The 24,946-nt window shown below is 36.1% G+C and overlaps 2 protein-coding genes across 5 annotated transcripts in view; both read left to right on the top strand.

Annotated features, from left to right (window-relative positions):
- ralgds (ral guanine nucleotide dissociation stimulator) overlaps window positions 1-16,243 on the top strand; it is a 29,125-nt gene extending 12,882 nt beyond the window's left edge. For all 3 annotated transcript variants that reach the window (XM_051116939.1, XM_051116940.1, XM_051116938.1), the window contains exons 2-17: window positions 4,891-5,195; window positions 5,280-5,354; window positions 5,469-5,662; window positions 5,762-5,886; window positions 6,163-6,378; window positions 7,702-7,805; window positions 8,087-8,171; window positions 10,691-10,768; window positions 10,928-11,014; window positions 11,107-11,139; window positions 11,745-11,866; window positions 11,972-12,242; window positions 13,608-13,682; window positions 13,779-14,045; window positions 14,132-14,246; window positions 14,472-16,243. In XM_051116939.1, coding sequence (XP_050972896.1) covers window positions 4,891-5,195; window positions 5,280-5,354; window positions 5,469-5,662; window positions 5,762-5,886; window positions 6,163-6,378; window positions 7,702-7,805; window positions 8,087-8,171; window positions 10,691-10,768; window positions 10,928-11,014; window positions 11,107-11,139; window positions 11,745-11,866; window positions 11,972-12,242; window positions 13,608-13,682; window positions 13,779-14,045; window positions 14,132-14,246; window positions 14,472-14,647 — 2,328 coding nt within the window. In that variant the 3' untranslated portion in view covers window positions 14,648-16,243. The remainder of the gene's footprint in view (window positions 1-4,890; window positions 5,196-5,279; window positions 5,355-5,468; window positions 5,663-5,761; window positions 5,887-6,162; window positions 6,379-7,701; window positions 7,806-8,086; window positions 8,172-10,690; window positions 10,769-10,927; window positions 11,015-11,106; window positions 11,140-11,744; window positions 11,867-11,971; window positions 12,243-13,607; window positions 13,683-13,778; window positions 14,046-14,131; window positions 14,247-14,471) is intronic.
- A 1,953-nt stretch (window positions 16,244-18,196) lies between these two features.
- On the top strand, window positions 18,197-24,379 carry smarcb1a (SWI/SNF related, matrix associated, actin dependent regulator of chromatin, subfamily b, member 1a). 2 transcript variants are annotated; one of them, XM_051117565.1, is made up of 9 exons: window positions 18,197-18,356; window positions 18,692-18,803; window positions 18,914-19,043; window positions 20,744-20,881; window positions 21,529-21,656; window positions 21,773-21,939; window positions 22,874-23,064; window positions 23,510-23,641; window positions 23,992-24,379. In XM_051117565.1, exons 1-9 carry the CDS (start codon window positions 18,273-18,275, stop codon window positions 24,029-24,031), a joined length of 1,122 nt encoding a protein of 373 aa, XP_050973522.1. In that variant the 5' UTR covers window positions 18,197-18,272; the 3' UTR covers window positions 24,032-24,379. The 2 variants fall into 2 exon arrangements, with proteins under 2 accessions (XP_050973522.1, XP_050973523.1); XM_051117566.1 differs by having other exon boundaries at window positions 18,935-19,043.
- The last annotated feature ends 567 nt before the right edge of the window (window positions 24,380-24,946 follow it).

The raw sequence follows: 24,946 nt of genomic DNA on the forward strand, positions 1-24,946 counted from the left end.
TACATTCCTTATATGTACATCTGCGATATACCGGAGCCAGACAGCAACCGCACTCAGCAGTTCTAAGCTGCACTCCGGGTAAATCTTTTTCCAAGGCTTATATTGGAGAATTCCTTCCTTAGCTCTGCTAATCTCATTCTGAAGTCCTGGAGCAGATTTCACAAAAACCTTGGCACAACCAAAACACAGGCAAAAAAGCAAAAGCAGCATCCAGTTACTAACAACATCCAATCCAGAAAAATACTGATAAAGCTTTTTATCAAATGAAAAATATTAACAGTATGCAATCAATACAGAAAAGCTTATCAGAGGTTAATGATTAAATAGCTTAGTAATGATGAATAAAAATGATAAATAAAAACAATGTAAAAGTTAACACATCCCTGCTAAATAAAAGTATTAATAAAAAAAATCTTAGTGGTCCCAGACTTTTGAACAGTGTTGCATTTTTATGCCAACTGTCATGTTATTTGGGTCAGTCTCATACTTTGAGAAGTCAGAAGAAGTCAGGGGGTGATAAAAGAGAAAAGGTTGGAAACTTCCAGAATAAGGCGGATAAGAAGAGGAGCCACCTTTTCACCTTTCTCTGCCTTTTTTCCACTGTAGATGTTTGCAGCAGTGAATCTGGCCATCACTCTGTGCTGAGATTTAATGTGCTGTAACTGAGTGTGCTGAAAAACCTACTGAGCAATGCCAAAATACACAGACTGCAGCTTTGCTCTATGTATCCAGTCTCTCTCTAGGTTAATAACTTGTATAGGACTGTGAATCTCGAGAGAACATATGAACATCACCCAAATCCATAAACCTCACAGCACAAAGAAGCATTATTTTGCTCCTGGCCATTGCTAACAGAAAAGAGATTTGGTTGGAGCTTTACAGTGGCTTAAGCCACTGTTATCTGTTCAGGGCATTTATAAATATTCTATTATGAGATACAATCATTCCCAGAGACAATATTTGTCGCAGCGATGTGTCCTACTCAGCCAAGGCAATAAAAGCAAACGTGCTGAGGTATTTAGACAATGTTATGACACATAATGAAGATATGAGTGAATGCTAGCCTTTTGAAGCCAGGTTTAGTAATGATCAGCAGGAGGACAAGCAGATTGATCACTGCTGCTTCAAATTCCTTTCATCTGACCTCATCTGTTTACTTTCTCACTTTATATTCTTACAACAGCAAATCTATTCATGCAGGACTATCACATACACTTCTTTTCAGTTTTACAACAGATGGACACCTCGCTGTTTTTTAGCATTTCACGCCATTAGCAGCATTCACACATTTTTTTTTAAATTTAGTATGACAAGAAGTGAATAGTCTTGTGTGAATAGTTATGCCGTGTCATGTTAAACTAAGCTGTCAAAAAACAACCTGTTGATGTTAAAGTCTATTTTTAACATATTTATTCTTGTTTTTCTTGATTGTTTCATGATGTGAATAAGCTGAAGAAGATACGTAACAGGGCTTGTCCTCTAACATCTTTAACTCCTCCCTGATTTTGACAGGAGGAATTCTGCATTGTTTTTGTGTTGTTTGTGAAGGATGCAGCTGTCTGGGAAGCTATTACGCAGTAACTTTTCAGCACTCTTTGTCTTTTCACAGGAAGTCATGTGGCTTTAGTGGATCAGAGGCGGTCGAGGGGTTCACAGAGCAAAGTTTGAGGAGGGTTTAATGCATTCTGTCATAGTCAGGTTGTTTTGTGACTGCGATCGCTTAATACAATAGTGTTTTTATGAAAACCCATTTTCGGCACTGAAAAAAAAAAAGGTAATTATAACATTTAAATCTGACCTTTCTGACTTTTTTCTTGCAAATAACAAGTTCACTTCTCGCAATTCTGACATTTTGCTCAGAATTGTGAGAAATAAACTAAAAATGATGAGATATAAAGTCAGAATTGCAAGATAAGAAGTCAGAATTGCAGGATATAAACTTACAATTCTGACTTTTTTCTCAGAATTGTGTGATATAAACTCGCAATTGCAAGTTATAAAGAGTTGATATGACTTTATATCGTGCAATTCTGAAAAACGATAGTTTTTGTAGTTTATATCATGCAATTCTGAGAAAAAAATTCGGAATCTCGAAACAAACTTGAAAAAAATCGTGAAAAATTGTGAGACTTTTTCTTAGAATTGCGTGTTTGTATCACGCAATTTTACCTTTTTCTGGTAGTTGCGAGTTTATATCTTGCAGTTCTGACTTGCATTGCGAGTTTATATCATGCAACTCTGAGAAAAAAGTCACAATTGTGAGTTTATTTCTCACAATTCTGAACTGAACAATTACGAGGAAAAAAGTCAGAATTGTGAAAATATCAGTCTCTTTTTTTCCCCTCAGAACTGGACTTTATAATATATATATATATATATATATATATCACAATTGTGAGTTTATATCTAATAATTCTGACTTTTTTTCAGAATTGCATGTTTGTATCTGACACTTTTACCTTTTTTCTGGTAGTTGCGAGTTTGTCTAAAAATTTTGACTTCATTTCTCACAATTGTGAGTTTATATCCTGCAATTCTGACTTTATATCTTGCAATTCTGACTTTATAACTTGCAATTGCGAGTTTATATCCCACAGTTCTGAGAAAAAAGTCACAATTGTGAATTTATTCCTCACAATTCTAAGAAAAAATGTCAGAATTGCGAGATGTAAACACGCAATTACTTTTAAAAAATGTTTTAATTCAGTGCCGGAAACGAGCTTCCATACATTTTAAATAAATGTATTTAGGCAAAATGCAAACATGTGATTAGAGATACACAATATTCTTTCACCATGTAAACATTTGTTATACTTTCTCTGACAGTCTGTAGTTGGGAGGTGGACTTTCCCTTAGAAAGTACAGCTGAGTTCTGTTTCTGTTTTGAAATCTCAGATGTCGAAGACAGACCTTTACAGTGCCCTGGTGTTGTGTCAGGCCTGTATGTTTGAAATCTGTGTGGCTGATCTTACTGTTGCCCACTAGTTTTAACCTGAGTCAGAGGGGCTTTCCAAAGCGTGCGTGAATTCACTTTTTGTTTTATTGTTTTGGTGAAGTGGTCTGCTTCCCCCTATTCTTTATTTCTTTATGAACATACACCAAGTTCCTCTTTATAATATAATATACAATAATGTAATATAGCATAATACAATGGCTACCCATCCAGGGTGTCCCCTTGCCTACAGCCTTGGATGGATTAATAATATAATTCTTTATTTACTTAATCTTTTAATATAATACAATATGATACAAAAATACCCTAAGATCTCCATCACCATTGTTTTGTAATCATCAGGGGGAAATTGTCTCGCATATAGTAGACATCTAACATCTTGTTTGTATTACAGATTTGTGCAACATTTCTGAAAGCAAAAGAAGCGTTGTTCCTTTTTTTGCCCAGCGATGCACTTCTAAAATACCAACAGAAACTGTTATGTGGCATGTGTATTTGTGTTTTTGTTACCATAGCTACTACTGGACAGAGCCGTGGGGTTGGGTTATCTGTTTAAGCAGTCATCTCCTGTAGAGAAAGCTATTCTAATGACCATTCAGTGACTCACACCCACACATACACAGGATACACCCTCACACGATTGGCTCGTTGCCTAAGGCAAAGCTCATGGTCACTTCCCACAGTTCCTTGGGAGTTCCCTCTTACTTTCCATTATGACGTCAGGTACAGTACTTGAGTTAGTAGCCTTTTGCAAATTACTGACTGCGTGAGGTTCCTACTGAATTAAAGCATACATACAGTTTTATTCTTAGTTCTTATAATCATTTATGTCAATCTTTGTTGGTCGAAGAGAGAATTTAGGCTTTTGTTTGCAGGCTAAATCAATCACAGGTGGCACATATGTTTGAAATGAGACTAGTAACCAAAAACTATTGCATCATGCTTCATCCATGTCATTTGGTATCAGCATGAAGTCTGAGAGCACTGTGGTATTGGCCTAAGTACACTTTTAAGATGTGGAGTTAAAGGGCTGGGTTAGCCATGTGACAGTGGCTGATAAAGAGCCACACTCATGGTCTTGTGCGCATGCTGTTAAGGCTGTGTGTGGATTAAGGAAAAGAGCAGTAATCCCCAACTCACCCTTAAAGCCCCTGCTGTGCTAGAACTGTATGACCTTGCAAGTTCACCAGATAAATGCAGTGAGAAGAATAGCACTTGAATAATAATCAGTCATCTTTGCTGCCATTAGCTGTTATAAGATGCTCTATGTGAGACTGAATGGTAAAATGTACCTCTGTATTGACTTATTACATGACGCTCTGGAATACTTGATTGTAAGTGGTTAGTTGCATTTGTCAATGAAATATTTTTGCATAATAAGCACAAAATTATATATTTAACAATTTTCTGCATAGTGCTTTTAATGCAGTTTTTTTCTTCTGACCACGTAATCAGATAATTGAACCTCAAATCAATATTTAATTATTTTATTTATTTGATATTGCATTATTTTAGTCCGTATTATTTTACAATTTATTATTTAACATTACAAAAGATAATATTACACAGTTCAACTTTTTTCAGTGTGTTTAATGAAATAAATGCGTCCTTGGTAAAATTTTTAAAAACAGTTTTAAAAAATCATGCCAACCCCATTATTTATTTATTTATAATTTATTTTTGGCATTTTTATGCCTTTATTTGGATAGGAAGCAAAGTGGGAGAGAGAGAAGGGGGTGGGATCGGGAAAGGTCCACGAGCCGGGATTCGAACTCGGGTCACCCACAGCGCAATGGCGCTATATGTCGATACGCTAACCACAAGGCTATTGACGCCTACAACCCCATAATTTTGAAAGCATATGTGTGTTATGCAATCAAAGACAATGTTTAATGAAAGTAACGCCAAGAATACTCAACACTTCTCTTTATCTATAGAGCTCAGTTCAGGAGATCGGAGAGGAGGTGGAAGACGGAGCCATCTATACCATCACACTCCGAAAGGTGCAGCTCCACCAGACGGCTAGTAAGGGGCAGCGATGGCTGGGTGTGGAGACAGACTCTGCTCTCAGTTTGTATGAGACATGCAAGGGTCGGACCATTAAAGCTGGCACACTGGAGAAACTGGTGGAGTACATGGTTTCGGCCTTCAAAGGGAAGGACTATACATACGTCACTATTTTCCTCTGCACCTACCGAGCTTTCGCCACCACCAAACAAGTGCTGGACCTGCTGCTTAACAGGTAAACAGGCCATCAACTCCAAGTACTTTAGGAAATATGAATTTATACGTAGTGTTACTTAAAATGCATTCTTATCTATCTGAGGTATGCCAAACTGCATGATCAGCCAGTCTCAGGCAAGCCAAAAGTCTCCTCAGAGGACCACACAGAGCTAAAAAAGTAAGTTTATATATTGTTCAACTGAACAGATGTTGACTGAAAAATAATAATTTGTTTATTATTATTGCACAGAATTTTAATACTGATGCATCCATATTTTTATGTGCATGGCAGTACTGTCTCATCTATCCTGGGTGCGTGGTTGGATCAGTACTCTGAGGATTTCTGGAGCCCACCTGACCACGAATGCCTGCAGAGCCTCATATCCTACTTGCAACATAACTTCTCTGGATCGGACCTGGAGAGACGAGCCCGTAACCTGCTGGAACACTTCCAGCATCGGCAACAGACAGAGGTTGAGCTTGAAGGTACTAGTGAAGTAACCCATTGAATCTCATATTAAAGGCTGAACCACTGAAAAGCAGTCTTCCAAACTGACTGTATGACAACTTGACTTGTCTTTACAGGTGATTTGTGCACTTGCCCCTTTGCCACACCAGAGGAGAGCAGCTTGGATGATGAATTCTCCCCCTCACATTTCATGTCCTTCAGTCCTGCCCTAGTCGCTGAGCAGTTAACAGTCATGGATGCGGTAAGAGATCAAGAAACTGTCCTTCACCACAATCTTTGTACAACAACCCCATGCTTTATGGGGCCTGTTTATGTACAAAGTATATGTTGTTCAGCATGTTTTGGTACATTTGGAGCATTTAAAGATTAAGGTCAGCTGAGAGAATTAAATCTGAGAAAATCATTTACTCAAGTCATTACATACCATAAATGTAAATAAAGTTGTCCTGCAAAACAATCTCAAGGCTCAAGTCAAATTTAAACAAGTGAATGCAACTGAACTCATTGTTTTTCATAGGAGCTGTTTAAGAGGGTTGTTCCCTACCATTGTTTGGGCGGCATATGGTCCCAGCGAGATAAGAAGGGCAAAGAGCACCTGGCACCCACCATCCGTGCAACTGTTGCTCAGTTCAACAGTGTGACCAACTGTGTGATTGCCACCTGCTTGGATAACAGGTCTCTCAGACCCTTTCAAAGAGCAAAGCGCATCGAACACTGGATAGAAGTGGCCAGGGTGAGGCACCATTTTAACTGTTGTTTTGTCATGGGATATAGTCAGAGGCAATGCAATAGATTCATTGGGAAAAACCTCTACCTACATTTTTGCAGACCTCAAAAAATATACATTTCATTGCAGTTTCACACAAATTATGATTACAGATTTTGATTATTAATAAGTAAAAACTTATTTTTACTCAATTCCTTGCACAGTACTATGTCATGATCTTGAACATCTTTTATTAGAGGTTGACTGATTATCGGCACTTTTTAAACTAAGCGATATTAAGCGTTTTTATGGTTATCATTATCTGTCATTTCAAAACTGATTTGCAGATTAAAATAATTTAAAGGCATTTAAAGAAAGATTTTTATCAGAGCCTTTGTTATTCTACACCAGATTTACACCAGACATATGTATCGGTTCCAAATATTTGTCGATCGATTTTCGGAGCAGATATTAAGCATTTTTATGGTTAATGGTATAGGTCATTTTCAAAGCTGATTTGCCAATAAAATAATTTAAAAGCGTTTAAAGAGTTTTTGTCAGAGCCCTTGTTATTCTACATTAGATTTACACCAGACATATATATCAGTTCAAAATATTTGTCAATCGATTTTTGGAGCAGATATTAAGCACTTTTATGGTTATCAGTATCAGTCATTTTCAAAACTGATTTGCCGATTAAAATAATTTAAAAGTATTTAAGGAAAGTTTTTATCAGAGCCCTTGTTATTCTACATTAGATTTACACCAGACATATATATATATATATATATATCGGTTCAAAATATCAGTTATCGAGCTACTTGATCTGTAATAATCGGCATCTAAAATAAAACACATATCGGTCAACCCCCATCCTTTAACATAGTTCTTAATGTGTAAACTCTCAAAACACATTTTGACATTTTCATCACACAGCTAGCTACATTTACATGACTTTTTTGACATAGTTGCCATAGGCATGTTTTTCCAATGAGCTTAGGTTGCAAAAATGGGGTATGCATTGCATGGCTGTGCGACTCAAAAAGGGACGCCAAAATCATATCGAAGAAGCAACTCAAATGGCAGACCACAATTTTAATTGCTAAACCTTGGAATGCCCTAGTGACTACTCAGCAGCCACATAACAACACTCTAAAAACACCTAGCTACCACATATAACTGCTCTAAAAACTCTCAGAACACCACCCACGACAGCTTAGCATTATGCTGGCAAGATTTGCGTGGGAGTGGCCAGTAGTTTTGCTTTAATATAGGAACACAAGACTGTTGTTAAGGCTGTTGCATAAGTGTTATAATTCATGAATATCTGTTTGTTTGTTTTGACATCAGAAATGCCGTATCCTGAAGAGCTTCTCCTCTCTGAAAGCCATCCTGTCTGCCTTGCAGAGTAATGCCATCCACAGACTGAGGAGGACCTGGGATGATGTGTCCCGGTAAAGAGATTGAATGGATTTTTTTTTTTTGTCAGTAATGATTAGCCAGAGTCAAGGATAATACTTTAGCAATAGCGTTAGCTATTGATTAATAGTCGCATTCTTTGTGCTACCTGCTTATATGTGTAACCATACAAAACTCTAGTTAAAGCTCAGCCTTTTTTATAGTGAGGCATTTAGTGATAGAGGGGCAAAATAGTTTTAATGATGGTTAATTACAGTGTTTCGATTCTACATAGATGCAACAGATTATGACTCAAACTATTTTCTTCTGCTTACAGGGAAAGCTATCGTACATTCCAGGAGCTGTCAGAAATTTTTTCAGATGACAATAATTATTCCCTCAGCAGAGAGCTTCTCATTAAGGTGAGAAAATGGTTGTTGAAGGGGTCTTGAAGGGGTGTTTTGCACACAGTTATTCAGTGACCTTGATCACTGAACTAGGAAATGTTCCTGGTTTCAAAAATCTAGTCACGTGTTCAAACACTGCGTTTTTTAAATTTCTAAAGTGCATTATAAGCCACTAACGTTCGCAGTATCTGTTGTTGTGGGGGAAGACAGGATGTGGTTATATCAGACTGTCATCCACAGGAAAGCTTAGTGACTTACCAGTCTTTTCAATGCATGTAACACCATGTTTCTATAGCAGCTACAGAAAAGCCGTATTCAGTTGCATAGTATGTGCAGCCTGCTGGCTCAACGTTCTGCTCTCTATGGCCTGCTGAGTTTTGTTGAGTACAGCTTCAAATGCCTTTGTTGCACTTTTCACTAGTTGGCATGCTTCTGCATTTGATAGACGTCTTGAAAAGAATCCATTAGTGTTAAAAGCATTATGCAACTTTGAGCAAAGTGAATTTTGCACAGTAGTTTTGTCCTCAGCTCTGCGGTTAGTCATACATTTTGTGTAAGATAAAACTTGTTTTTAGAGAATGTATCTTTTGTGTCTATTTTTTTATACTTTTAGTTCACATAGTTATACTTTAAATAATATTTAAACTAAGCAAATATTACTTTTAGACTGTGAAGATGCATTAAACTGAGCAAAAAGTGACAATAAATTTTTATCAAATTTTTATCAAAGAATCCTGAAAAAAGTATCATGGTTTCAACAAAAATATTAAGCAGCACAGCTGTTTTCAACAATTAATATTAACAATAAGAAATGTTCCAGCATATCTGAATGATTTTGTAAGGATCATGGCTACTGAAAATTCAGTTTTTGCCATCACAGGAATAAATCAAAATATACATTTAAAAAAAGTTTCTATACCGATTTTTAATGTTTTTAAAGAAGTCTCTTCTCCTCATCAAGATATTTATTTGATTCAAAGTGCAGCACAAAAGTAAAATTTTAATTAAAATAATTGTTTTCTATTTGAATATATTTTAAAATGTAATTTATTCCTGTGATTTTAAAGCTGACTTTTTTTGCATCATTACTCCAGTCACATGATCCTTCAGAAATCATTCTAATATTCTGCTCAAAAAAACATTTATTATTATTATTATTATTATTATGTTAAAAACAGCTGAGTAGAATTGTTTTAGGTTTCCTTGATGAATAGAAAGTTCAGAAGAACAGCAGTTATCTGAAATCTTTCGTAACTTTACAAGTCTTTATCATCACTTTCGATTAATTTAAAGCATCCTCACTAAATAAAATCATTTCTTTCCCCCCCCAAAAAAATTATACTGAGCTTTTAAATTGTATAGTATATGTTACAAAAGCTTTTTATTTCAGATAAATGCTGATCTTTCTATTCATCAAAGAATCCAGAAAAAATGTACTCAACTGTTTGAATTATTGATAATAATCATAATAATAATAATAATAAATGTTTCTTGAACAGCAAATCAGCATATTGGTATGATTTCTGAAGGATCATGTGATACTGAAGACTAATGATGCTGAAAATTTAGCTTTGATCACAGAAATAAATTATATTTTATAATATATATTCAAATAGAAAGCGGTTATTTTAAATAGTAAAAATATTTCAAAATTGTACTGTTTTTGCTGTACTTTGGATCAAATAAATGCAGGCTTGGTGAGCAGAAGAGATGTTTTTAAAAAACATTAAAAATCTTTATTTTGACTGACTGGTAGTGTAAATTGTAATATAATTTACAGTTTTTCCTCTATTTGTTTATTAGATAAATGTACTAGAGACTTCAAAACATTTTAAAAATCTTACAAACTTTTGAACAGTAGTGTACATTCTTTCAAAATCAGTCTTACACATCAATTTATCACGTTTTAGGGATGTTTTCTATTTTGACTGAACCACAAGACAAAAACTGTTGCAATGTTAGGTTAGTGAAATTGACTTAGATACACCTTGTTATGGCAACCTGACGTTCCATGACACACAATTGTGACTCAGAAAGTGTAAAGATTAAAAATAGGTTCAGTTGTGTTGATGTTATCTAGAAATGTTCACCACTTTCAGAACTTGCCTTGAAAGTAGCTGTCTCACGATAGTAGGAAACCGAGCCTGACGAAAGGTTTCCTTTACGTACAGAGCAAACTAGAGCACAACATCAAAAGGCATCCTTGGTATGTGTGCTGGGGCTGAGAAACATGCATTTGCTGCCTTTCATAATGTGGTATTCCTTGGATGAAGTCATAGCCCTCATGTATGGCCAGATAAATGGCCCCTCCTTAATACCTAAAGGCTTCCCCGGGTGTTGGCTGGCACTATCACTCAACCACATACAGTCAAACACCACATTCATTTTGCGTCATGGTATATCATGACAGCACAGTCTCAAGATTCCACTGTGACAGCCTTATCTGCCGTTAGGTTATACTGCTGCTAATTCTGCGTCAGGGTAAATGCTTTGTGGAAACGCAAAATGATAATTTGAAACTGATGTCTCCACAGGAGGGCACCTCTAAATCTGCCATCGTCGAAATTAACCACAAAGGAGCCCAGAGAAGACACCAGCAGCAAAGAGACATGGTAAGTACAGGAATAAATGTCACGTAGTGTTAGTTGATATTTATTGAGCAACAGCGCCTTCCAATGGCCGAAACGGGTCAAACTCTCCTGAATGGAAATTGTAAACTATTTTTATTTCTTGATTTATTAAGTGTCTTAATACTTCTTGCTGCTGTTTAGGGTGTTGTACAAGGAACTATTCCATACCTTGGCACTTTTCTGACTGATCTAGTCATGTTGGATACTGCTATGAAAGACCATCTTGAGGTGAGAGTTCAGTGGAGCGCTGTAATATTTTAGTAATTAGAAAATATTTTTTTGGTTCTCACAAAATTGATATATATATTTTTTTTTTTCAGGTTGGACTGATCAACTTTGAGAAGAGAAGGAAGGTGAGTCACGGAGGAATCTATTTATTTTTCTTCCAGCTAGTGAACAATAAAACATTGACAGCCAATCAGAATCCACCCAGGTTTAATGAGCTCACACTTAGGATTTAAAGCAGCAGATGGCATAACTGTGCACACTTATAATATACAGGCTGTTATTGTGGGGGCTAATGTAGTTATCATTCTTGGTCTTAAAGGGATAGTTCACCCAAAAATGAAAATTTTGTCATTACTCACTCTCATGTTGTTCCAAAGCTGTAAGACCTTTGTTAATCTTTAGAATACAAATTAAGATATTTTTGATGAAATCTGACAGCTTTCTGACCCTGCATAGACACCAATGCAACTACCACATTCAAGGCCCAGAAAGGTAGTAAAGACATTGTTAAAATAGCCCATGTGACATCAGTGGTTTAACCTTAATTTTCTGAAGCTACGATGCACAAAGAAAACAAAAATAACAACTTATTATATTCAAATAACGACTTTTTTCATTTTTAGGTGAATTATCCCTTTAAGAGGAATGCTTGATAAAAAATGTTAGCGTACAGAAGTAAATGAAATCAATAAAAATAAATAAATGACGTGCATTTTGTTTATTTGTTTAGGAATTTGAAGTGATCGCTCAGATCAAGTTGCTGCAGCTGACCTGCAATTATTACAACTTCGCCAAAAACCAACGCTTCACTGAATGGTTCAAGAGGGTGGAGAGACTTACGGAGACTGAGAGGTGAGAAAGACGAAGCGAAAACAAATGATTTGAGAAAGACATGCTAGATATATTAATTTAAGATATTTTATGTATTTAATATCTACGGTGACTTCTCTGTTTCAGCTATTCTATGTCCTGTGATATCGAGCCGCCTTCTGAGTCCGTGTGCAAAAAGAACGGGGGCATCATCAAACGCATGAGCGAGGAGTCGGGTTACAGCAGCGCAGGGACGTCACACTCCAAGTCTTTTGAGCAGCCGCGCTTAAGCCAGTTCAAAGACAGCTTCAAAGATGGAGCGGATTCCCTCAGCCTCACCTCAGCGGGATCCAGCGGCTCAGACGCAGATGAGACGAGTCTCAGTTTGCTGAATTCTCCAGAATCAGGAAGTCAAAGGGTAAGGCCGTATTGTATGCTTATCAAGCATTGTTAAGATTTGAAATTCTGCGGTTGGTGGCAGTGATGCAATATATACCAGTACAAATATCTGGTTTTGTTTAGTATTTTTTTTAATTTATAGATATCAACTGATGTTTATAGATATCAACTGATTACCTGTTGTTGTCTAATGGTCAATTAAAGTTAATCCTAAGACGTTTATATTTGTATTAATTATAAACACTATTAATTTTATAACAGTCTTTAAACTAATCTTTAGCAAATTTCAAAATGAGCACCCATTTTTCATACTGTACATTATAATTATGCATGGAAATTCAGCATTCAAAAGTACTGATTTTACTTCTTAGTGTTTTTTTTTATTTATTTAGACAAAATATAATAGTAGTTTTATACAAACCACTCCAACCACATATATATACATACATACATAAGAAACTTACAATTTACTACCAGTCAAAAGCTTTTATTTTATCCAAAGTACAGCAAGAGCAGTAATATTGTGAAATATTTTTATGGTTTAAAATAACTGTTTTATATTTGAATATATTTTAAAATGTAATTTATTCCTGTGATCAAAGCTAAATTTTCAGCATCATTACTCCAGTCTTCAGTGTCACATGATCCTTCAGAAATCATTCTAATATGCTGATTTGCTGTTCAGGATACATTTATTATTATTATCAATATTTAAAACAGTTAAGTAATTTTTTTCAGGATTTTTTAATAAATAGAAAGATCCAAAGATCAGCACTTATCTAAAATAAAAATGCTTTTATAACATTATACACTATACCATTCAAAAGCTTGGAGTCAGTATATTTGTTTTGTTTTGTTTTTGGGGAAAGAAAGTATAGAAATTAATACTTTTATTCAGCAAGGATGCTTTAAATTGATCAAAAGTGATGATAAAGATTTTGGTAATGTCACAAAAGATTTCTATTTCAGATAAATGCTGTTCTTTTAAACTTTCTATTCATCAAAGAAACCTGACAAAAAATCTACTCAGCTGTTTTCAACATCATAATAATAATAAATGTTTTTGAGCAGCAAATGAGAATATTAGATTGATTTCTGAAGGATCATGTGACTGGAGTAATGATACTAAAAATTAGCTTTGAAATCACAGGAATGAATTACATTTTAAAATATATTCAAATAGAAACTGTTATTTTAAATAGTAAAAAATATTTAAACATTTTACTGTTTTTGCTGTACTTGGATCAAATAAATGCAGGCTTGGTGAGCAGAAGAGACTTCTTTAAAAAACATTACAAATCTTCCTGTTCAAAAACTTTTGACTGGTAGTGTATATATAAATATATAAGAAAAACATTTTAATATACATTGAATCTTTCTCCAGACATCCACACCAACTGTGAAACATTCTACGTCAACCTCAGATACAGGAGAGCTTGCATCTGATTCCTCTTCCAAGGTATTTGCATTTTCTTGAGCATGTTTTGATCATTTATATTGAATTATAATACTTGCTTTTATGAGTTTTAACCTTATTCGTTCGCATGTTTTCTAGCTTTGGGAGTCGTCCACTCCTTCATCTTTTGAGGCCTCTGGGTCAGGCTTGGCTTTGGAGTCTGGCTGCAGCAGCTCCACCTCCTCTTCTTCGTCCTCAGTCTCCGCCTCCACAGGGCAGACCTTCCATTTTCACAAACGGTCAGTCTCTGGTGTCTCTGACTACTCGTCTCTCTCCCTGCCGCTGTACAACCAGCAGGTAAACGACTGCTGCATCATCAGAGTCAGCCTTGACACAGACAACGGCAACATGTACAAGAGCATCCTGGTGAGTGAGAGACATTACGTGAGATGAAGAAATGTTGTGAGGTAATATGTAGTTGTAAAATTAATCTTGATGATCATGTTTTTTAGGTGACCAGCCAGGACAAAACCCCTGGTGTGATTAGGAAAGCCATGGCCAAGCACAACCTCGACAATGACAAGTCAGAAGAATACGAGCTGTTACAGAGGGTCTCCAAACATAAAGGTAAAAACCTGAAACAAGAAGTTGAGGCTAGAAATATGAAAGGGCTTGTTCTTTTTAGGGATATATTGGTACATTATCACTAACTGATAATGTACCAATGTACCATTAGAATTTAAATAGTCTGAAATCACCCAAAAGACTAACATCTGCAAAACTGTTTATGGTCATTTAAATTCCAAATTAAACTTGTTAATATTTCTAACCTTCATTCGTTTTCCTCCACAGAACTTAAAATCCCAGATAATGGAAACGTTTTCTATGCCATGAACTCATCTGCCAACTACGACTTCTTGCTGCGAAAGCGTGGCGCCCCCAAAACCTGCCGCTCAAAGAGCTCCCCGAGCCTGACTCTACCACGCATGAAGCAGAAAGGCTTCAAAATACCCAAGGGCTTCTTCTGAAAACAAACCTGAAGCTGTTGGAGATCATCAAGAGTCACTTTATTAACCCTTACAGTATTATCTGGACCTTTTATCCAATGGATGTACTGCATTATTGAGCTGCTTGATTCTTGCAGGAAGCTATCCCTGTGTTTCCTGTCCCTACGGACTATGCGACAGGCACAGGAGGACCACTGTGGTTCTTACAAGGTTTGCCTTAAGACTGCGCATGACAGGCACACTGCGTGTGAGAAGCATTTAACAGATGCAGTCGTTCATGCATGAGCACACTAAACAAAGACATTTCTAGCACTTTAGAAAGGCCCTGAACGCAGAGCTGATGTGGTCCTTGGTCCTTTTCACATTCAAAGTGGATTTTCTAATGATTCATCTTCAAACGGACTCTCCCTTCGGACACTATAGCAAAATTTGCTATCACAGTCTCATGTTATAACTACAGTATTACATGTACAGTACAAACGATGTAAAGTGTATAGTCTTTTGTTTGCTTTTTGTTCGTTTACATGGCTGTTTTGACTGTTGCTGCTGCCAGTTTAGCTTGCCTGTTTTCCTGTAACTGATTACAAAACTGAAACTAACCTTTCAGGCAATAATCGGATCACTTAAGACCGAAAGATTCTCTTTTGACTGCTTGAGTGACTTGGTTAAAGACACATTTGAGCATGAGGAGATGATAAGTCTGAGCTGCAGAATTTACACTGTTATTTATGGTTATTAAATAACCATAAATAATATTATTTGTGCTAACTAGTGTATATACAATGCAAATGTCGTTATCGGAGTCTTAGAAAATATCAATGCCAAAGCCGTTCTCTTTTATTTGCAACTGGCCTCTCTGTGTTTCACATTATAGAACGCTGTAACTCTTTGTACCAAACACTGTGAGTGGCTTCACCCTGCTAAGCCTTTTTGCATTGTGAATTATATCCATCAGTGCTTTCTTACCATGTGCTCTAATATGATGAGCAGAAAGTTTGAGGGAATGTTGTTGCTATCAGGAGAGATGTGTGTGCGTGCGTGTGTGTGTGTGTGTGCATTTTCATTTGAAAGAAATGATAGAGAGGAATTTATATTGTAATAGAATGAAAGAAATACACCAAGCGTTGGTGGTTTTCTGCTACTATGCCAACTATATAGCTGAACTGGAACAAAAATATAGATTATGCTTAATTTATGATTTATGAAACGATCAAAATACATGGAGAAAATATATGCCAATAGTGATTTCGCTGTTACAATGTCTCCTTGACAAACATGCTGTCAGGAAACTACAAACGTGAAGTGAAATATTCCTGCCTGCAGCTTGTCATTCAACACATGTGCCATATCCAGACTTCATTTTGTATTGTTTGTCCCCATTTCACCCCTGTTGTATGTCTGAATCTAACTCTGAATGTTAATGTCAAAGTTTGAATGTTAAATTCCAGTTTGTGCCATTGCCCCATTTTTATTTATTTATAAGTTTACAATTGTTCTATTTATAATTTTATTGTTGTGAAGATGATTAATAAATGCACCTTTGTATGTACAAACAAGCACTACATTTTTAAAAAAACTTACAAATAAATGTGGGGGCGCTGAGACCCCAGTACTTGACGCTTCTGTGTTTTTTTTATTTACCTACACAAGGCACGTCTCAATTACAGACATATTCAAATATGAGCAATTAAATTACATGGATTACATGGAAAACTATTTTGTTTTTTCCCTATGAAATTTTCTGTAGATCATTTAACATGTCAAACATGTAAACAATTTTAAATATCAATAAAAGTATCAATTATTCATAAATGAATATAGGTTTCAATTTATCAGTTAGGTATTCATTTCATTTTTAAAATTGCATAATAAAATTTAAGTTAAAAGGTTAAAATAAATTTACTTCTCTCTCACATACTTTCTCTCTCTGTCTTTATTGATTTGGTAACACTTTACAGTAAGGTTCATTAGTTACTATGTAACTACTAGTTAACTTGAACTAAGAATGAACAATGCTTCTACAGCATTTATTAATCTTACTAAATGTTAATTTTAGCATTTACTAATCTATTATTATTAAAATCAAAAGTTGTGTTTGTTAACATTAGATAATGCACTGTGAATTAACATTAACGCTGAACAACTGTATTTGCATTAACTAACATTAACAGAGATTAATAAATACCGTAATAAATGTATTGTTCATTGTTCGTTCATGTTAATTAATACATTAACTAACATTAACTAATGAAACCTTACTAGTGTAAAGCGTTATCATTGATTTGAATTAAATTACAAATGCATCCAGGGTTAACAGTAAGTAAGCGAAGTTATTGTTGAATAACTCTTCACAATTAAAAACAAGTTTATAAATCAATTTTCTTTCTTTTTTATGAATCAATTTTCTATTTTTTTTTTTTTTTATTGAGTACAAAATCTGAATACAACAAAAGGCATTGATACGTGTTCAAAAAGAAATTTGGTATGGAAGGCTCAACACAATAGAATCATATTAGATTCCTAACAAAATATATAACCAAATATTCCAAGAAAGAGGAAAGAGAATCAAAAATACAAGTACGAAACAAAGACTAAACGAAAATAATAAAGAAAATATAATTACAACAAATTATATAATACAAATAAATTAAACAGTTTTACTGCCTTTGGATTTTTCATTTTACTAAGGGCATCTGAGAAGTATTTTAGATCATTTTTAAACACAGTAAACAAGGGGCGAGATTTAAAGTATCGACATTTGTGTATAAAGTATTTTGCTAATAACATAATATTATTAATCAGATCATACAAAACAGAGCACTCTTTGGTTATTCCGTACATTACATCTCAGGATAGAGTGAAACTATCAGCAACCACATGCTTCTCTACCAACCAGTCCTGCCAAGCTTTCCACAAGGACTGAGACAAACTACATGTAAAAAATATATGTTCTGTATCTTCATAGAAATGTTTGCATAGGTAACAAGGTACATTTTCAAAATTAAATTTTGAATGAAGAAACATATTGGAGGGATATATATCATTTAATATTTTAAACTGTGTTTATTTTACCTTGGGGAGAATAGGAAACTTTAGATAGGCTGTTCTGAAATATTTAACAGTATTTTTATCAAATGTGTGATCTAAATTATTTCTTAATATTTGACCAGGGTAGCTTGATTGGATGATATGCTGTCTTAAATATTTGTTAGTGCAGAGTTTATTCTCTATTTCAAAATCACCAACATATAACGATGGAAAGACAGCAGTAATTTTGGAATAGGAAAGGTAACATCTCATTAACATTTTTATACCTGAAGGTATTGCATTAATAACAGTAAAGAATTGCTTTGGATGACAGGTAAATCCGTGTTTTAAAGTGAATGAATTATAGTCTAACATATTACCACTCTCATCCATTAGATCCAATACTGACCAAATGAATCAATTTTCAATTTTCAATTTTCAATTTTCAATTTTTTTTTTTTTTTTATTGAGTGCAAAATCTGAATACAACAAAAGGCATTATGAATCAATTTTCTAAAGCGTTCAGAGCCTGCGTACGTTACGTCATTTTCATGCGCCAAACTGGTCGGTTGGTCGCTAATACGCATGTTCAACGGAACGGGTCGCGCTAACGTTCAACATGGCGTTAAGCAAAACATACGGACAGAAACCTATTAAATTCCAACTGGAGGAGGATGGAGAATTTTACATGATTGGATCAGAGGTTTGTAATTCAACGCACTAATCTTTTTATGAGGATTTATGTTTGTATGAAGCGTTTATTGTTTTGCACTGAGTGCTAATACATCAGCTAGCTAGCTAGGATTGTTGTCGATTGCGATAAGATCGCTAACTGATTGGTGATTCATTGAAATAAATCAGTGCCGGCGTTCTACATATGAAGTATAGGGCTTTCTTTGCGGTTAGTTTACGTTAGTTGTATTATAATACGATGCGAGTTTTCCAAAGATAAGGAGTACAGTACAGTCACTGACAGAACTACGGCTAATTATTGAGTCAGTCCTATATATCTACTTTCCATTATGTGTCTATATTTAGGTGGGGAATTACTTGCGTATGTTCAGAGGGTCTTTATATAAGCGCTACCCATCGCTCTCAAGAAGACTAGCGACAGTAGAGGAGAGAAAGAAGATAGTAGCATCATCTCACGGTAAGTGTAGAATTCACTGTACACATCTGATAAAGGGTCACAGGACTTTAAAAGGGTTAAGCTGGAAATGGCACTTTCTATCTTACAGTATAAGCAATGTTTTGTGTTAGATCACGGTTACACCACTTTAGCCACTAGTGTGACGCTGCTGAAGGCCTCAGAAGTAGAGGAGATATTTGAGGGGCATGACGAGAAGTACAAGGCCGTGTCCATCAGCACTGAACCTCCAGCATATCTCAGGTAAACCATTTCTCGCCTTTGGTAAAGAAAATGCATTCACACTTGCTTCATGTGTGAACATGGTCATTACAGAGGATTCTTATTCATAATAGAAATGACAATTACATTTCTCATAATTGATTAATATTATACTTTTGTTGCATTATGTAGGTTAATCAAATAATACATTTAGTGGAAATAAGCTTTATTCATTCATTCATCTACAGAACACAAATTAAGTTTTTGATGAAGTCCGAGAGCTTTCTGACCCTGCATAGACACCAACACAACTACCATGTTCAAGGCCCAGAAAGGTAGTAAGGACATTGATAAAATAGTCCATGTGACATTAGTGGTTCAACCGTAATGTAGTGAAGCTAGGAGAATACAACAATTTCTTCTCTTCAGTGCCAGTTTTCGCTGCATGTTCACAACAGTACTACAACACTTGCATGTGATGCTGCTGATGTTCTGACGTCGAATCCGGATGCACTGTGTCTTGTTTACAAGCAGAAGAAAATGCACGCTGTGCATAAAAGTTTTTGTAAATATGTCTATATGCCTGGACACACCAAGCCTACTTCAAACAACTAGCGCAGATGAAACCCGTGGTGTTGTTGCCTCGTGTTTGCAGCATCTGGACAAAAAGCTGCAGTTGAACACACCGCACAGACTACAAACTAACGTGCGTTCTGCGTCTGCGTGAGAACATTTACCTGTCTATATCAGCAGCTTTTTATAGTATATATTCGCCATTTGAAAGGAGAAACCGAAACAAAGATATATGAAATAAACGCTGATATATGAAACGTAAACAAAGCAGTGCTTGCTTACCATTTTGAATATCAGTTATGTTGATAACTTTCTTCATTTTAAGTGGCTCATGTTGTTATGATAATATTCACATATTGGAATGCTTGGATAAGATCACATAACATGAGAACAGCCTTCTGTTTGTGCCGCCTTTATTTACTTACTCGTTTTCAACACTTTCGCTTCAATTCTCAGAGTCAGAGTTCTCACTTTCCCCAACGGTCCCATTGCAAATTCCCGCCGAACAGACGAGCTTAACAGACGTGCACCAGTTGCCCGACGAGAGCCAACGACTGACCATTGGCTTGGTGTGTCTTGGTCTTAAAGGTTTCGACAGAGACAATGACTTGCAATTTTTTTTTTAGCTCCGCCTTACTTATTTCAACCAGTATATACAGATGATATACTAATGATATACTAATAGAGATTGACGTTCTATGTCAAAACGCTGGCTCCTGTGTCAGCAGCACCACACACATGTGCCATGGTACCCTTGTGAACATGCAGCGAAAAAATGACAGAAGGAAAGAGTACAAAAAAGGCCACTTTGAGCGTAAAAAGTATTCTTGTAGCTTCATAACATTATGGTTGAACCACTGACGTCACATGGAATATTTTAACAATGTACTTACTACATTTCTGGACCTTGAATGAGGTTCAAGTTGTTGTCTATGCAGGGTCAGAAAGCTCTCTGATTTCATCAAAATATCATAATTTGTGTTTTTAAAACTTATGGTTTGGAATGACATGAGGGGGAGTAATTAATGACAGAATTTTCATTTCTAGGCGAACTGTCCCTTTAAAGCCCGTTTTTGTTTATTATAAGATCATTTTTTTGTCAAGCCGTAGTTGCATTACAGCACATCAGCTGATTAACTTAGTTTTTTTTTGTTTTTGTTTTTTCACAGGGAGCAGAAAGCCAAGAGAAACAGTCAGTGGGTGCCCACTCTTCCCAACAGTTCCCATCACTTGGACGCTGTGCCTTGCTCCACCACCATCAACCGCAATCGACTGGGACGTGACAAAAAAAGGACCTTCCCGCTCTGGTAAAAAAAAAATAAATAAATAAATAAATAATGTCTGCCCAAAGGGACAGTCCACCCATACACACACATATATAAAGGGGTTGGATGTACTAATGTAAACTATGGGAAACAGACAATATATCTTTATTAAGATATATTGTAAGATATATATATGTATATATATATATATATATATATATATTGCTTTTAATACAGCTTCCAATAATAGAATAGATTCATACAACTTTTGAATAGTGTCCAGTTGCTTGAGAGATTTTGGAGGAGGGAATCTGCTTCTCACTCTTCTCTCAAGTTTTCTTTCCAAAAACTGTGCATAGTGATTTGTGTCTCAAGAGCAGATGTTTATCTTGTTGCTCCAACTGTCCAGGTTTCATGATCATCATGACGCCATATTTTTCCTATTTTAGCATTGTTTTCTGTAATTAAAGTTGTAGCAATTGTAGCTTTTTACTTGATGTTTACTTTGTGAAGCTCTCTGTGTTCAGTTTTTGTGAAAACAGGGTTTTCAAGGTGAAAATAGAAGATAATCGCAATGTTTTTTTAGCCTACACAAATTATATATCACATTGATTTCTCCTACCCCTATATATAATTTCACTGGTTTCATTTTCTTACTGTGTTTGTTCCCTGGATGTGTGCTGTTACAGCTTTGATGATCATGACCCTGCAGTCATTCATGAGAACGCCACTCAGCCTGAGATCCTGGTGCCAATCCGACTGGACATGGAGATTGACGGGCAGAAGCTGCGTGATGCTTTCACATGGAACATGAATGGTAGACTCCCTTACACACTTCCTGAGCAGCATTCATTAACGTTATTTTTTAAATGTTTTTTCCGCATTTATACAATAGCCTGAACTCTCTTTTTTTTTTTCCCTATGACCCGACAGAGAAGCTAATGACTCCGGAGATGTTTGCTGAAATCCTTTGCGACGATCTGGATCTGAGCCCACTGACCTTTGTTCCGGCCATTGCCTCGGCCATCAGGCAGCAGATAGAGTCCTACCCTACAGACAGCATACTGGATGAGCAGATGGACCAGAGAGTCATCATCAAGGTGCAAGCGTCATTCTGTCAAGTCACCTTGATTTCAGTAGTCCCATCTTTAAAATCCAGCTCTCATTAGTCAATTATTTTGACCATCTGGTGGTATGCATAGAAACACAAGATTGAAAACAGTTATTTTTAATGTGTTCCTAAGGTGCAGCGGTATATGTGAAATACTCAATGGTTCAAAAGTTTACATCCCCTAGATTCTTAATACTGTGTTGTTACCTGAATGATCCACAGCTGGGTTTTTTTTTTGTTTAGTGATAGTTGTTGCCTTGTTTGCCCTGAACAATTAAACTGCCCACTGTTCTTCAGAAAAATCCTTCAAGTCCCACAAATTCTTTGGTTTTTCAGCATTTTTGTGTATTTGAATCCTTTTCCAACAATGACTGTATGATTTTGAGATCCATCTTTTCACACTGAGGACAACTGAGAGACTCGTATGCAACTATTACGGAAGGTTCGAATGCTCACTGATGCTCCAGAAGGAAACACGATGCGTTAAGAACCAGGGGTGAAAACTTTTTGAATGTGAAGATCAGGGTAAATTTAACTGATTTTGTCCTATGGGAAGCATGTAAGTATCTTCTGTAGCATCTGAAGGGCAGTACTAAATTCAGTTAGAAAAAAAAAAGAAAAATGTACACATGTACATTTTGAAAATGTTTGTACTGCTTAATATTTATGTGAAAACCATGATGCATTTTTTTTTTTTTTTTGGTTTTTATAAACATTCAGAAGAACAACATCTGAAATGGCTTTACTGTTCTGTGATAAATTTACTGCGTTCTTGCTGAATAGAAGTATGTTTTTATAAATCTTCTGCAAGTTTTTGAATGGTAGTCTACATATGGTATTATTATTTCGCTGTTATTATTCAGTTGAACAAAGCTAGATTTATGTTTTTTGATTGCTGTTGTTTTCTCTATATATCTCTATAGTTAAACATTCATGTTGGGAACATATCTCTGGTGGACCAGTTTGAATGGGACATGTCTGAGAAGGAGAACTCTCCTGAGAAGTTTGCTCTGAAGCTGTGCTCTGAACTGGGCCTGGGAGGAGAGTTTGTCACCACTATTGCATACAGCATACGCGGCCAGCTCAGCTGGCATCAGAGGACCTACGCCTTCAGGTTCAGCACACACACATACACAAATCCTTTATTGAAGAATGAATCACAGTTAGGCAGAGTATGAATCCTTTTAAAACTTTTTCACTGCGTAATATAAAATGTGGTAAAAAGTGAAGTGTTAGTGCATTATTAAATTGCTGTATGTTGAAAACACTGAAAAGTCAAATCCCCATATGGTTACAGAGTCATTTTGTGAGTTTGACTTATTTAAATGTTTCTCCATTTATATGATAAAGAGCAGAGGAAAGTGTTCACATCTTGAACTTAAAAACAAATGTGAACTTTCTCCAAGTTGGACGTGTTTTCAGACTGCGTCTAATGTCTGGGAAATTAATCAAAAGGGTCATGGCCTTCCTCTGGGAGGAAGACAAATTGTTTAGCCCAGTATTGTGAAACTATTAGAAAAGATGAACTCGGTCTGAAATGTTGTGTTTTCTTTTTGTAGTGAGAACCCTCTCCCCACGGTGGAAATTGCCATCCGAAACACAGGTGATGCTGACCAGTGGTGTCCACTGCTGGAGACACTGACAGATGCTGAGATGGAGAAGAAGATCAGGGACCAGGACAGAAACACAAGGTAAGAGAATTATCTGATTCATTTAAAGAGATAGTTTACACAAAAATGAATCTTACCCCATGATTTACTCACCCTCAAGCTATCCCCAGTGTGTATGACTTTCTTCTTTCAGATGAATAGAATCAAAGTTATATTATATATAAAGCTTGGAAAAGCTAGGACATATAAATATAAGTGGTTTTTTTTGGGGGGTGAACTATCCCTTTAAGATATGGTTTTGCCCCATAACAGAGGTGTACCATATGTGAGCAACAAACTGTTAATGCTATAAGACCAGTTATACTCTTGTGTACGGGTTTGGAAGATGTTGTGACTATTATAGTTCTCATATCAAACCGTTTCTGTTTCAGGCGAATGAGACGACTTGCAAACACGGCTCCAGCATGGTGAAAATCACATCCTCCACCTGCAACTATGTAAATCTGAAGAGGAAATATCAATAGATCTACAACCCAGCATTACTGACATAAAAACATAGAGACATTCCACTGGCCAGTCCAGTTTCAGTCCCTCCAAATGAGAGTTACCTACTGTAAACTAAAGCAACATCTGTTCCAGTCAGGCCTAGTCAAAGCCCATGTTGTGACCTTCTCCTGTATCAGTCATCTTGGAGACAGATGATCTGTCTTGAAATGTTGAGAATATTTTATGGTATCTTTATTTGTCTTGTTTTGTGTTTGTGTATAGATGCCATTTTGTAAACATAATGTGCTTTTAAATAAAATTAAGACAACTCTTTGTTGGAATGCTTTTTGTTCCCAAAAGCTTGCAGTGCGCTTGCAAGGACGGCCCCAGTGGAACAAGTGTCTTAAAGGGGTCTTTGGATGCTAAGTTCACTTTTACATGTTGTTTGAACATTAATGTGTGTTGGCAGTGTATGTACACATCTACCCTATAATGATAAAAATCCATGCAGTGGTTTTTATTTAATCCGTACAAATAATATCCCCTTTTTCAAATCGAAGCATTCTCAGATGCCTGTCAGTGTGGCATCACACCAACAGAGGCCGCTCCCATGATAGTTGATTGACATGAGCTCTTACCTCAGACCCGCCTTAAATCAGCTGTAACAGTCTGACCTCCAATGTTTCAATGCCAGAGCAGGGATGTAAGTTAGACAAGAATATCTCAGATTGAGCGACTGAGGTGTTGTGTTGCTGGATGTAATGATGAACATAGTTGTCGTCATTTACTCCTGACATCTGAAATGCTGAAGATGCAGTGGATTACATTTGTTTGTGAAGGGAATGCGCCTCATGATCCACATATATCTGTCTACGTTCATGCGAATCATTCGTCATCCAG

Source organism: Labeo rohita, chromosome 8 (assembly GCF_022985175.1).
Source record: "Labeo rohita strain BAU-BD-2019 chromosome 8, IGBB_LRoh.1.0, whole genome shotgun sequence".
Lineage (NCBI taxonomy): Eukaryota > Metazoa > Chordata > Actinopteri > Cypriniformes > Cyprinidae > Labeo > Labeo rohita.